The following is a 15,304-nucleotide window of genomic DNA, read 5'->3' on the forward strand; positions in this document are numbered from 1 at the left end:
CTCTTATCTAAGTCTCCTGTGGGTCAGTTTCTATTTTCTACTATTTTCTCTGTTTTCAGTCAGACTTTTAATTTTGATACCTGATTATTTTTTATTGTGTTGGACATTATCACTACCAAAAAATTATAATAATAATTTGAGGTTCTCCATAATTTTATATTTATCCAGGAAACTTTATTTTTGCAGTTAGGCTAGGGGTAGATCACCCTAATCAGTCAGTGGTTAAGATGATTCCAACTTGGGCTTCAGTCCTTGTGAAGGTTGGTCTAATTTCTGCTCCTTCCTTATTCCTAGATTGTAGCCTTTGAGGGTCCAGATAAAAGCCTGGCTGTTTTCCAAGACCTCTTCTCCGAGACAGATGCTGGACTCTGTTTTTTTTCTTAGCTTCTATGCGTCAGCTCCTGTTTTCTCTGTCAGAATCAGTAGCTGTATTGAGGAATGAAGCTGTGCGAAATTTCCAGCCCACCTTTCCTGATTTCTTTCTTTTTCCAGAGCTTGTCCCCCCTCCCCTCAATTCTCACTGCCTTGATATCTTACCAGTGTCTCCAAACATATATATTTTTACATTTTGTTCAGTTTTTCTGGTTGTACTCAGCTGGATGGTTGGTTTTAAAGAACCTAGCCATTCTGGAAATATAACCACATGAAGTTGTTTTGTTGTTCCAGTGATGATCATTGGTTTGTTTATTTGTTTTTACAAAATACTTCAAAGCAGTTTTTATTTTGACGGTCATATCTCCCAAACCCCTACCTTCACTATACATGTCCATTGTCCTGTGCTGTTAGTGGTGATTGGGTAAAGAGTTTGAGAAATGCAATGGAAAGAGCACTGACTTTTTAAGCAGACAGACTTGGGTTCAAATTGTGACTTTTATTGATTTTTGTCAACCTGTGCAAGTTATCTGTTAATTTTTATAAATTTCTGTTTTCTTATCTGCAAAATGGTCATAGTGAGAATGAAAAATGAAATTAAAATTTTTTTCAAGCGAGATAAAGTATGGACTGCATCTGGCATGTGGTAGATGCTTAGCAAACGTTTAAAAAATTATCTTGGGGAGTTGGCAACTGTAGAATTAGGACTATTCTCATAAGAATTTCATAGGAATTTATAAGTTCACCATGTAGTAATTATTAGCAAACCCTTAAGAAGGGCCTGTTTCGTTGTCAGGCAGTTCAACAGGCATTTGTCGAGCAGCCACTGTCCCAGGCATCCTACTTAATCCTAGTGATATATAGATGCTGTTCGGGGTCTTGCAGTCCAGTGGGATAACAATGAAAGATGGTGAGCAGGTGGCAGCTGCATTCACCACTGCAGTGAAGCCTGGGTATTAGGGCGAGGAGTTGGCAAACTTTTCTTTTAAAGGGCTAGATGAGGCTTTGCGGGACATACTGCCATTGTTGCAGGTACTCAACTCTGCTGTTGTAGTGCAAAAGCAGCCATAGTCAACACTGGGTGTATTCAAGTAAAACTTCACTTACAAAAACAGGTGGCAGATAGGTTTGGCCCTGCGGATCCCGAAACAGTGCTGACTCTAGCCTTCTACAAGCTAAGAATTCTTCTTACATCTTTAAAAGATTGTTTTAATAAAAAGCAAGAAAAAGAATATACAAGACACTTTGTGGTCCACAAAGCCTGATGTATTTTATTTCTAATTCTTTACAGAAAATGTTTGCTGACCCCTGATGAGAGTAGGTAATGATTACTACCAAAAGAGAAAAAGGGTAAATATAAGTATTTTGATAGCAAAGAAAGAAAAAGAACGTGGCAAGCAGGCTTGGATCCATGCAGGATCCTGGCTAGAAGAACAGGAAATTCCGTGTGTAAATACTGACATATTTGCCCGTGCCCCACCCCAGCAGTGATCCTCCTAGTTGCTACTCGTTTATTTTATTGAATTGTCCATACTGTGTGTTTTCGCAGGAAATAGAGGGACAAAAGTTAAATACTCTTAGATATGTTCTCCTGTATGAAAGGAATTAACTTCCCAGTATAGCTAAAAGTTATCAGTCCTTACTCTTGGTATTTATATTGCTTTATAATTTATAACATCCTGCTAATTTTTTTCTTACAGAAATACATTTTCGGGAAATGGCCTCTAAATCTTGGCTGAATTTTTTAACCTTCCTTTGTGGATCAGCAATCGGATTTGTTTTATGTTCTCAGCTACTTAGTATTTTGTTGGGAGAACAGAGGGACCTCCAGCCTAATATTCTTCATAATGATCCTCATGCTAGGCATTCAGATGATAATGAACAGAATCATCTAGAAGGACAGATGAACTTTGATGCAGATGCTAGCCAACATAAAGGTATGGCTTACTTTATTAAGGAGTAAAGATAAACCATATTTTTCAATCTGTTTAAGTGTTGAGAGAATTGGAAAAAGTTATTTATATGAAATTTATTATATCACTATATCTTTTGATGAAAATGAGCTTAATTCTAGATATTAAATGACAGTTCTTGGTTTGCCTAAGGAGAAGGAAATTGCTAAAACCCAGATTTATTTAGGGTATAAGATATTAACTTTGAATTTATTTTTAAATAGAAATAGTTCAGAAATCATAATTTGGGGAAAGGCAAGACTTTCAAGTTAGATTTGTTTCTAAAAATTTTAATTTTGTTATCATGGTTCATATCTGTGTCTTTGGTTTTTGCTATCATCTTGTTTTAATCTTGGTTTTTGCTTAGTCTTGTTTTCCTAGAAAAGCTCAAGAGATATATATAAATCTCAATTTATATTTTATCAGTAGCTAACGTAACTAATCTTTTCTTGTTTTGAGAGGCATAAAAAATTAGGGAAGTAGAAAACTAGGAATGTGTTATATATAATGACTTCATTTTCTCCTGGTCTTCTACCTCTATCCAAATGTTCTGAATTATGTCCTCTATGTGCCCCTTAAATGTTGGTTTTCTCCAAGTTTCTGTCCTTTGGCTCTTTCTTTGCCTGTGTGATGTCATCAATCCCCATAATTTTAGTTTCCATCTGTTCCTTGCTGGCTTTACCTTAGCCCAGTTCCAGACACTACGAGAAGACGTTCAGAATTCAAAGATCTCTGCAAATTGTGATTTATTTGACAGAAAACAGTATAGCAGCTTGAAAAACCATTGGAATTCTGGAATGCAGAGGGTCCCCCATTAAGGGTTTTTTCTCTTATCTTTTTGGCAGTAAATTGCTTCTTTCCTATCTCTCAAGCTGAGGTTGAGGGCGAGGTATCACATCCTTGTTGAGTTTTATACACTAGCAAATACATGCATACTATTACAAAGTGTGTCGTGTGTGTGAATGTTTGTATGACAGTGATTCAGCTCTGAGCAGCCATGTTCTTATCACAGAGCAGTTTAATCATTGTGCATTTGATCTGTATCATTGCTCTAGGTCTTCAGTTGATCAGTTGGGGCCAGGCTTCTCTACTCCTGGTAGGCTGTACTAGATCAGCCTCACTGCAGGCACATATATTAGGATCTACTTGTCCTACTTGATGGTCCACAGAATGTGGGGTATGCTAGAGGTCTGTTTCTCTCAGACTTAACATGTGTAAATCACACTCCTTTTCCTTTATAATCCTAAAATTCGTTCTTCCTCCTATTTTTATATAGCTCATTACTTTCTGCCTAAGCCAGCCAGAAACTATGAAGTCGTGGTAGGTGCTTTCCTTTGCTTACCAACCAATCCTGTTTCTCATAAATTCTAACAGTCTGCTTCTTTACCATTTTTTAGGTTACTTCTCTCAATCTGTAGCACGCTTGCCCTAGTTCAGGCCGTATATCCATGTACCTGCTCTCAAGCAAACTTCACCATGCCTTTTGTCCTTTCTTATGGTGAGCTTCATTTAGAGACCTAATTTTTGCATCATCTCTTATTTTTCCTGATATTGCTTTATATCCCCTTCTTCTCTATTCTAGCCAACTTCCCATTCCACTGTTCTATAGTGTTTATAAGGCATTGCTTTATTTTACCCTCAGCACATTGAAACCTTCATACATACCTCTATTATAGCATTTCTAGTGTATGGCAAGTATTGGTTTGCATGCCAAGCTCCCATGCTAGAATGAATTCTTCTGAAGACACATGAATAAGGCATGTGTCTTATTCATCTTTTTATCTCCTGTACCAGTACATGCCTACTACAGAGTAATGAATGAATTAATAATTGAAAGAATGAGAAAGACTATCTACCAGATTCCAGCAGTAGGGAGAAGGATGTCTTGCTCTAAGTGAAACATATTGGGGATTGCTGCTTCCACCACTTTCGCCACCATCCAGGATTTGGTATATCTGTACAGCTAAGAGATTGGACTCCTCAAGTATATGAAATGTGAATGCTCTCTGACTGAAAAGAGGGTAATTTTCTCTGTTTTTGGATTGTGAATTCTTGAAATTCAGAGGGACATGAGAATACTTTCATGCCCTGCCCAATCTTTCCTTCTACTCCCTCTCCATCAGTTAACTAGAAATTTTTGCCTCCAGTTGTTAATTTTTCTCAGGGCTGAGCTTTTGTAACTCACTGGTTGACCTTAACTTTAAGGATGTTTCCTCAGAATTCTGCCTAGAGCATTGCTACACAAAGTGAGGTTTTGCAGACTCATGCTGGTCCACAACTAAATAAGTATTAAAATCAGGATTAAATAGTTAGAAACTTTTATGGTAATTTGACAATAATTTTGAATAAATCTAGAAATAAAAACTTTGGGCTTGTACTTTATATTTATTTTTTAAATTTTATTTTATTAGTAATTCATTTTTAGCATATTTACAGAAGTATAGGTCTCTAACAATGAAATAAAAATTGATCCTTCACCAAGCACTGATCTGGAATATCATAGTTGGATTCTTCCTCTAGAGCAGTGTTACTCAAAAGGTAGCATTGGCCTGACAGCCTGTGAATTGTTTGTTACCTGTCTGCATCCTAATAAGGATCTTGCACCAGGATGTAACTCAGTTAAGCTCGCTGCTGAGTTAAGTGGACGTTTTGATAGGTTGTAGTAAAACTTCCTTGATGAAAGAAGTAACATGTTGCTTTATATTCTGGCATAAGCTCCCTATTTCTTTGCCGACCAGTGCTTTGAAAAACACTGCTCTAGACAATCTTGGAAATACTACCTCTACCTGTTCTTCCATTTCTCACTGTTAGATTTGCATTTTGGAATGAGGTATGTTACTGTAAGAAGTAATCTCTGTTTTGCATTAACTCCTCTTCTTCGAACTGGGGTAGTCATGAAAGCATTTTTAAAACCACCTCAGGGTACTTGTAGAAATTCTTAACACTAGACTCTTGTGGACTCCAAAATGAACTGCTGCTTCATTAGTTTGTCTTTACTGCCCTTCAGAAGCTTATTCACAGCAGTGAGAAATTCCTGTCAATGTTCTGTTTCTTTCAGCTAAATCACTAATGGTAAAGAGGTATATGGGGGCGGGGGGGATCTTTGAAATTGTTTAAGAAAATGTCTTCTTTGGTATAATTTATTTGGATTTTACAACTATGTGAATTAACTTTAAACAATTTCTGTTTAATAGATGAGAACACTGACATCGCTGAAAACCTCTATCAGAAGGTTAAAATTCTTTGCTGGGTAATGACAGGGCCTCAAAATCTAGAGAAAAAGGCTAAACACGTCAAAGCTACATGGGCCCAGCGTTGTAATAAAGTGTTATTTATGAGTTCAGAAGAAAATAAAGACTTCCCTGCTGTGGGATTAAAAACCAGAGAAGGCAGAGACCAACTATACTGGAAAACAATTAAAGCTTTTCAGTATGTTCATGATCATTATTTAGAAGATGCTGATTGGTTTATGAAAGCAGATGATGATACATATGTTATATTAGATAACTTGAGATGGCTTCTCTCAAAATACAACCCTGAAGAACCCATTTACTTCGGGAGAAGATTTAAGCCCTATGTAAAGCAGGGCTACATGAGTGGAGGAGCAGGATATGTACTGAGCAAAGAAGCCTTGAAGAGATTTGTTGATGCATTTAAAACAGACAAATGTACGCATAGTTCCTCCATCGAAGATTTAGCACTGGGGAGATGCATGGAAATTATAAATGTAGAAGCAGGAGATTCCAGAGATACCACTGGAAAAGAAACTTTTCATCCCTTTGTACCAGAACACCATTTAATTAAGGGTTATCTGCCTAGAACCTTTTGGTACTGGAATTATAACTATTATCCTCCTGTAGAGGTAAGTTTAAAAATTTTATTACTGTATAAATACTTAGACTGACTTTTGTTTACTTAAAAAAAAACTAATAATGTGTATGTTTCTTTAGTATCAATAACTAAGAATCTACCTTAGTCTTTTTATATCGAATGGCAGTGTAACAGAGTAGATGAGAACAAAGGTGTCGGCAGTGGTAATTCAACAAATATTCATACTACTGTATGCCAGGCACTAAGAATATAGCAGTAAATATGGCCAAGTTCCAGTTCTTATGAACCTTACATTCTGGATGAAGAGACATGCAACAAACAGGCAAGACAAGTCAAGTTATAATATGATTTTAGGTAGTGGCAAGTGCCCTGAAGAACAGTAAACCCAGGTAAGAGGATGGAGAGTGACCCAGAGTGGAATGGGGTACTGTAGTTTAGGCAATTAAGGAAGACTTCTCTAAAGGGTAACTTTTGAACAGAAACCTGAATGAGGTTAGAAAGCAGGCTACGGGAAGATCTGGGTAAAGAGCCTTCACGTCTTTAGGAACAACGCATGAAAAGACTTTGAGACTTGGGCTCTTTTCTTAAAACTTTTTAACTAGTATATACATGAAAGCTGTTTTTTTTTTTTTTTTTTTTTTAAAAAAAGCATCTTTAAAATCTGGCTCTGTTCCTGGATTTTTTATTTCTGATGATTTTTCACTCTACTCTCGAGTTTTTGGGGTATCCATAATCATATGCAAAGGACTAGGTATTTTGTTTCTAATAATATTAGCTGTTTTTTTATAGCCTTTTATTGCTTATAAAGCTTAATAAAAACAGTATCCTGGCCATCCAGTCACAAAACAGCACAATAGAGTATAACATAATTAATGCAGTAAATCTTATCAAAAATATTATTGCAATATTTCAGAGTTATATAAAATTGCTTCCAGAAAGGATCAGTAATTTAATATTAACCGCTCTTGTCCTAGTCTTTAGTTTACTATGCACTGGCCACTATAGTATCCACTAACCATATATGACTACTGAGTGTTTGAAGTATGGCTATCAAAATTTAGATATGCTCAGGTATAAAAGTCATACTTGATTTCAAGGACTTAGCACAAATAAAAAGAATGATTTCATCAGTAATTTAAAAAATATTGATCACCTATTGAATATTAAGAAAATAATATAGATTTATTCAGTTAAAATATATTCAAATTAATTTCACCTATTTTTACTTGTTAAGTATGGCTATTGCATTGTGTGGCTCACATATATCTACTGGACAGAGCTGGTTTGATAATCACAAGTTGACTTATCTGTTTACTTTTCATATTTGTTCCTATTATTAAATTCCCTAAAGTTGTAAAAAGTAGGCACCAGATAATTTTCCAGCATCTACTTAGTGGTCCAAGAAACCCACATATCCAGTGTTTGTTTCAAAGGAAACATCAGAGAAAATACAGTGGACAATTTCTTGATTTTTTACTGCATTGTAAGCTACATACTTCCAAACATGAATTATTAAATGTTCAATTTAATAGGTCAATATGAATCTTCTCTGGGAACTTGCCAGACTGTTTTTCTCCCTGGGCCCCTGCAAAGACGTTAGAGACTTAAGTTTTCTTGGAGTCATCTGAGTGAAACAGTCTCCAGATACCAATTCTGACCCCCAGATGACCTTGTGACTATTTAAGTCTGGGACCAGTTTTTAAAATTTGTTTTATTTTCTTGCGTTTTCATTCCTCTTTGTATGTTTGTTGTATTTTTGTTATTTTGTTTTTGTCTTGTTTTATTTAAATCTGCTCTCATGCCAACTCTATTAGAAATCTATGAGAATTAGATAAACTGAACAAAGGTTTTACTTCGACCTACTTACTGAGGGCCACCTGAACTTGATTATTCTGTCAGTAATAGCTAACATTTATTGAGCATTTACTATAGGTAAAGCGTGGTACCAAGTGTGTGACACGTTGTCTCCTTTAAGTAAGCATCTTTTGAACATAGGGAAATTGAAGCTTATAGAGATTAAGTAACTTGCCCAAGATTATATACTAGTAGGCAAAATTTAGACGCAAACCCATGTGTGACTCAGCACTTCCTCTCTTAAATACTATACTGTTTGGGTTGATTTGTCGATGAAGTATTAGGTTGCAGACACATACTGGGCAAGGCTTTGTAGTCATTGAATGTTCCAAAGGTGTCTTTCTGAGGCTGAGCCAAGCAAAACTTCATAGTAAGAAAGTTATGAAGAGAAAGCAAAACTTGGAGAAATAGAACATTATCCTTTGTATAGCTGACCCTTTTATTTGAAGAGGTCTCAAGCGTTTTCTTTTTTTGCTAATCCATAGGGCATGAGAGAATATTGTTTCAGTTAGATATACTTCAGTAACTTCATGTTTGATTTTAAATCATTGGGAACTCTGAAAACTCTTGGTTTCTTTCACAGGTCTAATAAATTTTGTACCTCTGCTTTACTTTGCCAGCCTTAATGCTTGGATTCTGTTAAAATTAGTGTTTCCTTTATCAGTATTTGAATATTGTATGTTAACAATGTGCTATTTATTAATAATGCCTGTTTCCATTACTTTTTTAGGGTCCTGGTTGCTGTTCTGATCTTGCAGTTTCTTTTCACTATGTTGATCCTACAACTATGTATGAGTTAGAATACCTCGTTTATCATCTTCGTCCGTATGGTTATTTATACAGATATCAACCTGCCTTACCTGAGAAGATGCTAAAGGAAATAAGTCAAACATACAAAAACGAAGATACAAAAGTAAATCAGGAGCCCTTGAAAGAAAAACATAAATGAACAGAGGTAAAATGTCTAGCATTGCACTGAAGAAGAACTTCTCCATTTCTGATATAGAACACTGGAATCCCAGTGAGGAATTCTTTCTAAGTGAACATTCCATATTAGAAATTTTTCATATGAATGACTGTAAACTGAAGCTTTAAGTGAGCTGTGAAGTCTGTTGAAATGTGTTTTGATACAGTAATATATATACATATATGAAAAACTTGTGTTTTTAAAATGGTGGCCAGGCAGAGGAACAAGAAGAGATTTTGTTGCCTGTTCCTGACCACATGTATTATTTTCACTGAGAAAATTAAACAGTTAAATTTGCTAAAACTACACTGCATCATTGTTAGTAACCCACACACGATGCTACACAGATCTGCCTTAAAGAAAATTTAGAAGGAAATATTGTTGCTCAGTGTTGCTTGTAAACTCAAAACATGAGTTTATATTTGCAGTATGATATAAATGAACCAACCCCCCCCACACACACACACATCCAACTTATGTCTAATGAAAATTTTGCTGTGACTATTTATAATTGGCAGTATTTCTTCCAGAGTAAGGTAGAATAAGAATGGTACTTGACCTAAAGTGCATTAATAAAACCACATTTTGAAATTATCATGGGCCTTGACTGTATTATCTACTTGGTTCTAATTAATAGTTAATCTTTTACTGAGTCCCCGTTGTCTCTTTCCTAAACATGTTTAACCATTCTTGAATGCCATTCTCAACTATTAATATTTATTTACTGAAAGTGTTAATAGCATTCTGTAAACATGCATTTTTAAATATTTTATTCCCAAATTTGCCCATTGTTAATTATGGGTAACTAATAAATAGTAAATGTAGTGCTATTTGGGGATGCTTTTCTTATATTAGTGCCACTCTCAGGAATCACTAAGTAACATTTTTAGATGATTATTTAAAACTGTCCAACTACATAATTATAGTTCCTTTCATTCTCATCCTGCTGAGAGATAAGAACTTGTTTGTGCCTTTCATAACTTGTTTAAAGCAGAGTTTTGAGACTCATTTTCAGGCTCTGAGGTGGCTGTTAGTTACACTGGCAAAATAATTTATGAGATTTTGACCAGAGTTAATTAAAAATATTAAAAAATGCAGAGTGCTTAAACAAATTGAAATATGTCAGATATTAAAAGACCAAATACTTAGTTTACGAATAACAGCCTGAATTTTGATGCTGACTTATTTGGGATGATTGTTTTGCCAGTGGACAGTTGTAAGAGAACTCAGTCTTGATGACATCAAAAACACATTCATAAATGTTTTGTTCTAATTTTAGGTACCCTCTATTTAAAGAATTTCTGGAAGGAAAGAAAATTTAAAATTTTTGTTGTCTTTAGCAATATCATCTGAGTGTATCCTAACAGAATACTTTACAGACTTTCCGTAAGATTATCTTAAACGTTACAAATAATTTACATTTCTCTTATGTTTTATCATTATGCTAATTTTATGTGGCTGTCATGCCACTGATTCTGCTGCTTAGCTAAATAGTTTATTGTGCCAAAACATGTCAAAACCATGACCTCTTTCAGCTGTATATTTGAGAGGATGTTCATCTTAGTAGCTAATTATGGATTACTCTGTCAACATAGTGAAAACTTATACCAGTTTTTACCAATTGAATTGTTTTTTGTTATTTTCAAGGTGATATCATCTGCCAGAATTTCAAGGCGTTCATTCTATTCTTTGAACACCTCTTTACCTTGGTATGGATAGGAATTTATTTGCAGTCCGTACATGCTACTTTTCTGTACTAGAAGTATAACTGGTTTACCATAAACATCCAAAAACCTTAAAATTGATTCATAGGAAATCAACATTGTGATGAATCCTGGGGTCTGAAGTCAGACTGCCTGGATTTAAATTCTTGCTCCATCACTAGTTTTGTAGCCTTGAGCAATTAATCTCTCTGTGCCTCAATTCCCTCATCTGTAAACTAGGGACAATAATACTATCTACCTCACAGGATTTATATGAGGATTAAACGAGTGAAAATGTGTATGGCTTTTAAAAACACTGTTTGGCCCAGAGTATGGAGTGCTAAGTATAAAGTTTTCTTATTATTCTTTACCTTGGAGTGTAAATATTTGTTTTAAATGAATGAGAAATCTGCTTTAATCAAATCAGGTAATAAAGGAAATAACTCATACATTTCTTACAATAAGTAATAGCTAGTTTTTATTTGATGCCTACTGTATGGCAGGTAACGTGCTTAGATACTCTGTGTTAATCCTCACAAATTGGGGGTTATTCCCATATTATAGATGAGAAAACTGAGGCTCAGAAAACTAAAGTCATTTTCCACTGTCAGAAAGCTACTAAGTAAAAGAGCTAGGATTTATACTGGAAGTCTGTGTATTCTTTGCCCCATGTTAGCCTTGAGGTTAATCATTAGCATTATTTCCATTTTTACTTAATGGCATGTGACATCTGATGCATTGGCCAGCAGTAGTCAAATTAACCATTCAAATTATCATAGTGCTTCTTAAATTGTTATTGTTATTATACTCTTGCCTGGGAGCTTGTTAAAACGGAGATTTCAAGACCCCAATTCCAGAAATTTTGATTCTATCATGGGACCCAGGAGTATGCATTCTTACCAGATACCCTGGGGCACTGGTTCTCCACCAGTGTGTGGTCCCAACCAGCAGTATCAGCATCACCTGGAAACTTGTTGGTAATGCATCCTCTCCTGGGTCTCACCCCAGGCCTACTGAATCAGGAACTCTAGGGGTAGAGGCTAGCAATTATGTTTAAACAAGCCCTCCAGGTGAGTCTTATTCAGCATTTCCCTAAAACCTGGTGATTCTGATGCCAGTCATCCTTGGATACTTGCCCCATAAGTAAGGTTATCTTTCAAAAATTTAGATAAAGCATGTTTTAAATGAGTGTAGTTCAGCATCACACTATATTAAATGTAAAAGACTAAAGATAATTTAAAGGATCAGTGGATCATTCATTTTGGCAAAATTTTTCAGCTTCTTCAGAGTTACTAATATCAGGGCCCACAGTAAAATATGAAGTTTAGTAATTTCATATTGGGGCAGAAAAGTTTCAGTAAATACTAGTAAGTATATATTAATTCATTAAAAGCATACTTAAATGAATGTCATAAAAAATGTCCACAGTTGTTAGTAAAAACATTTTAAATGGAGGTAGCAAAGTACTATTTTATAATGTGCAGAATGTTTTTCTGCCAATTCATACTATCAAAATTTCATCACTTTTCAAGAATCAGTTGACTGTCCTATAGGACCTAATAAAGAAAAAAACTCTCCAAGTATTTGATAGAGCACATAAAACCAGATTTCATGATGATAATGACTTACTGTCTTTTGAATTAAGATTTTTGTCATCTGAGTAAATGATTTTAGTATGGTCTCAAAACAGGCTTTTGCTATCTTACGTTCTCCAATATATACTTGTATTTTCAAGTGGGAAGTTCATAGATGATACAAAGCAGATTTTTATCCCAGAGTTCAATTATTTGTTTTCAAATAAACTTCAGAGGAGTTTTTGTTACTGTAAGAAGATTCGAAAATAAATCACTGACCAATTTTTTTTTTAAGTATGGTAATTGGGTTTGAGCATTAAATTTACTAACTGGTTATTTTCATAATTGTTTGAGTATTAATTTTTCACTTCCTTGAGCCGTTATACTGTATTATTACCAGATTGAGTCTTGAAAAAATCCTTCATTTGATTGATTACATCAAGTCTACCCTTTTATTCATTTAAATTTTCATTTCTTTAGAATATTCTCTGACAATTTCTGCTTCTTTGTATTTATTGCCCTTTATTTCCTTGATAACTAACTTCCATTTTCTAACTACTCTTAATTCTGCCTTCGCAAGGTTAATTTGGCTGTTATTAGTGATTAGAGTTTGTATGTATCACTTACATTATTTTATACCTATTAATGTTAGGTTTCCCTATGAGGTTGGAAGTAAAAATTTGTCTAAGAATAATGCCTGCTGGCTCTCAGGATACTTGACCTACTTAAAAGTCTACAATGTTAAACTAATGCTAGATATACAATTAAATGAAGTAAAATTATTTGGATTCTATTACTTCCCAAATTCCCCTTTTCACAAACAAAAAAACCTCATTTGCCTCATCTCTCTACTTATTTATAGTAAGCCTGACAGAAGCATACTTAAGAAATCTAGGGGACAACCTGTGGTTTATTTTGTGCTAAATGTAACCTCTGTTGATTTTTAAAAGATGGCTTATGTTTATATATTGGAGTTGAAATAGAGATTTAATTCAAATTAGAATAAGAAATTTTATAAATTCTCTTTAGAGAAACCAACTCTGAAACTAGTTTCAGAGTTGAATAATGCTCTATTTCAATTCCTTTACCTCTCTAGTTTTTAGTTTATATGTGTTAAGTTTAAATAACTTTGCAGGGCCCTGCAAATTAATAATCCATATGAAGTATATTATTAGAGGGAAACTAATCTTACTGCTAAGCAGTGTGTTATATTACCCAGTGAACGTTTGTGTTTTGGAATTTAAAAATTATGTAAGGTAATAGTATCATGAATGATTTAAAAATGTCTGGTGACTTGCTTATTTTAAGTGATCACCAATAAGTCAGAAAAATGTATTTTTAAATATGTTTTTTAAAGTGCCTTTTGAACATTTTTAAACAATGGATTTAAACAACTGCATAAAATAAATTACCATGTTTAAAGCTGTTTTATCTGATTATTTTTAACTGATGTAAAAGTTGTGGGAGAAACATTGTCTCTAATGGGTAGTTTTGGGGTTGTTTACCAAAAATATTAAACTATTTTCCCATCAAAATTATTCAATTTAAATAGGCTTAAATAATTTTTACTGCAACATATATTATTTTTCTTTAAAGCAACAAAATATTCCACCTCTGATTTTGAATAATGTGCCTCAAAAAACAGAAACACCTACGCTGTAGGCCAGGTAAGTGTGTGTCTATGTATATATGTGTATAAGTATACGTATATGTTATCGAAAGAGGAAAAGATTGCTTTTCTATTTCTTGGTATATTTTGATCTGTCATGTACACTGAGAAATTAATTTATTCAACTAATTATTTATTTAAATAATTGTGCCCAGCATCTACTAGAAATACAGTGGTGAAGAAAATATACAGGATTTCTGTTCTCCTAGAGCCTTAATTCTACAGCTAGACAATAAACAAATTAATAGATGAAGGAACAAGATATTTCAGAGAATGGTGGTAGGAAAATAAGAGTGATATGGTAGAGCAATTTTCTGGGTGGGGTGTCAGGGAAGACCTCTGAGGTAATATTTGAGCTGACCTGAATGACAAACATTTTATATGCTTCAAAAGGCATTTATTTATGTCTATGAAGTTCTTTGCTCCTACTATGTAAAAAAATAGTAATAATAATGTTTCCCACCTTTGTGTAATCATGCTTTGGGCATATGTGAAGGCTCATTGAAATGTGATCTATAGGCCAAAATCTTTGTGGTTTTAGGCATATTTCATACAAAGCTCAGGTCTATTGATATTAGATCGGCCTGGGACTTTTAGGATATGAATAAAAATTGACCTACCTCTTGCTAAGCAAATTATTACAGATGTTCATAAGGCCGCTGAGGCTAGCCTGTCTGCCTCAATTTTCAGTAACTGCTACCCAGTATGCTACTTACTAGTGCCCAAGCACATATATGTATGTACCAACATATATATATACATGCAGTGCCATTTGGATTAAGCAGCTTTAGAAAAGCTAAGGAGATAAATGCTACTTCATGTTGCTTTAGTATCAGAGTTGTACAGTTTAACATATCCAGAAAGTCCCATGTTTTCCAGTCAGTAGTGTTTAGTTGTACTGCTAGTTAATGTCAGAGAAGAGATGTATTTACCTAAATATATACAGGTTTATTACCTATTTTAAGTTTTCCGAAGGTATAATCCTGGAAAGGATACATGATTATTGTTGAATTTATTTTCTTGCTAAAGGAAAGGGCTCTACCCCAAACATATTTTATATCAGATCTAATAATGCTGACGATATAGATTGTGCAAATAGAAATTCCTTTACTGTTTAATTAAGACTGAATGAACATTTAACAACTGGAGTTAAGCCACACTGACATTCTCCAGATAAGTCTGTATTAACAAACCATGAAAGTAAACTTTGTTTTGCCATAAGTTTGATTTTTTTGCTAATTAATGTTTAGTTACTTTGCCTATAAGTTTAACTACCATAGTTCTTAAAACTATCGTTGTGTTGCATCATTTCTTCTGCCAAAAGAACCACCCATTATTTCTGCTAGTGTTTCTTATATTCTGTTTTAGATATTTATTTTTTC

The 15,304-nt window shown here is 34.3% G+C and overlaps 1 protein-coding gene across 2 annotated transcripts in view; it reads left to right on the top strand.

Annotated features, from left to right (window-relative positions):
- Positions 1-13,678, top strand: part of C1GALT1 (core 1 synthase, glycoprotein-N-acetylgalactosamine 3-beta-galactosyltransferase 1) — a 36,784-nt gene extending 23,106 nt beyond the window's left edge. The window contains exons 2-4 of one of the 2 annotated variants that reach the window (XM_027102504.1): positions 2,073-2,309; positions 5,519-6,186; positions 8,740-13,675. In XM_027102504.1, coding sequence (XP_026958305.1) covers positions 2,073-2,309; positions 5,519-6,186; positions 8,740-8,958 — 1,124 coding nt within the window. In that variant the 3' untranslated portion in view covers positions 8,959-13,675. Of the gene's footprint in view, positions 1-2,072; positions 2,310-5,518; positions 6,187-8,739 lie in introns of both variants that reach the window. The other variant, XM_027102505.1, reaches the window with a different exon arrangement.
- The last annotated feature ends 1,626 nt before the right edge of the window (positions 13,679-15,304 follow it).

The sequence above is a fragment of the Aethalodelphis obliquidens genome, unplaced genomic scaffold, assembly GCF_003676395.1.
Source record: "Aethalodelphis obliquidens isolate GAN/ISIS:26980383/991018 unplaced genomic scaffold, ASM367639v1 scaffold5, whole genome shotgun sequence".
Lineage (NCBI taxonomy): Eukaryota > Metazoa > Chordata > Mammalia > Artiodactyla > Delphinidae > Aethalodelphis > Aethalodelphis obliquidens.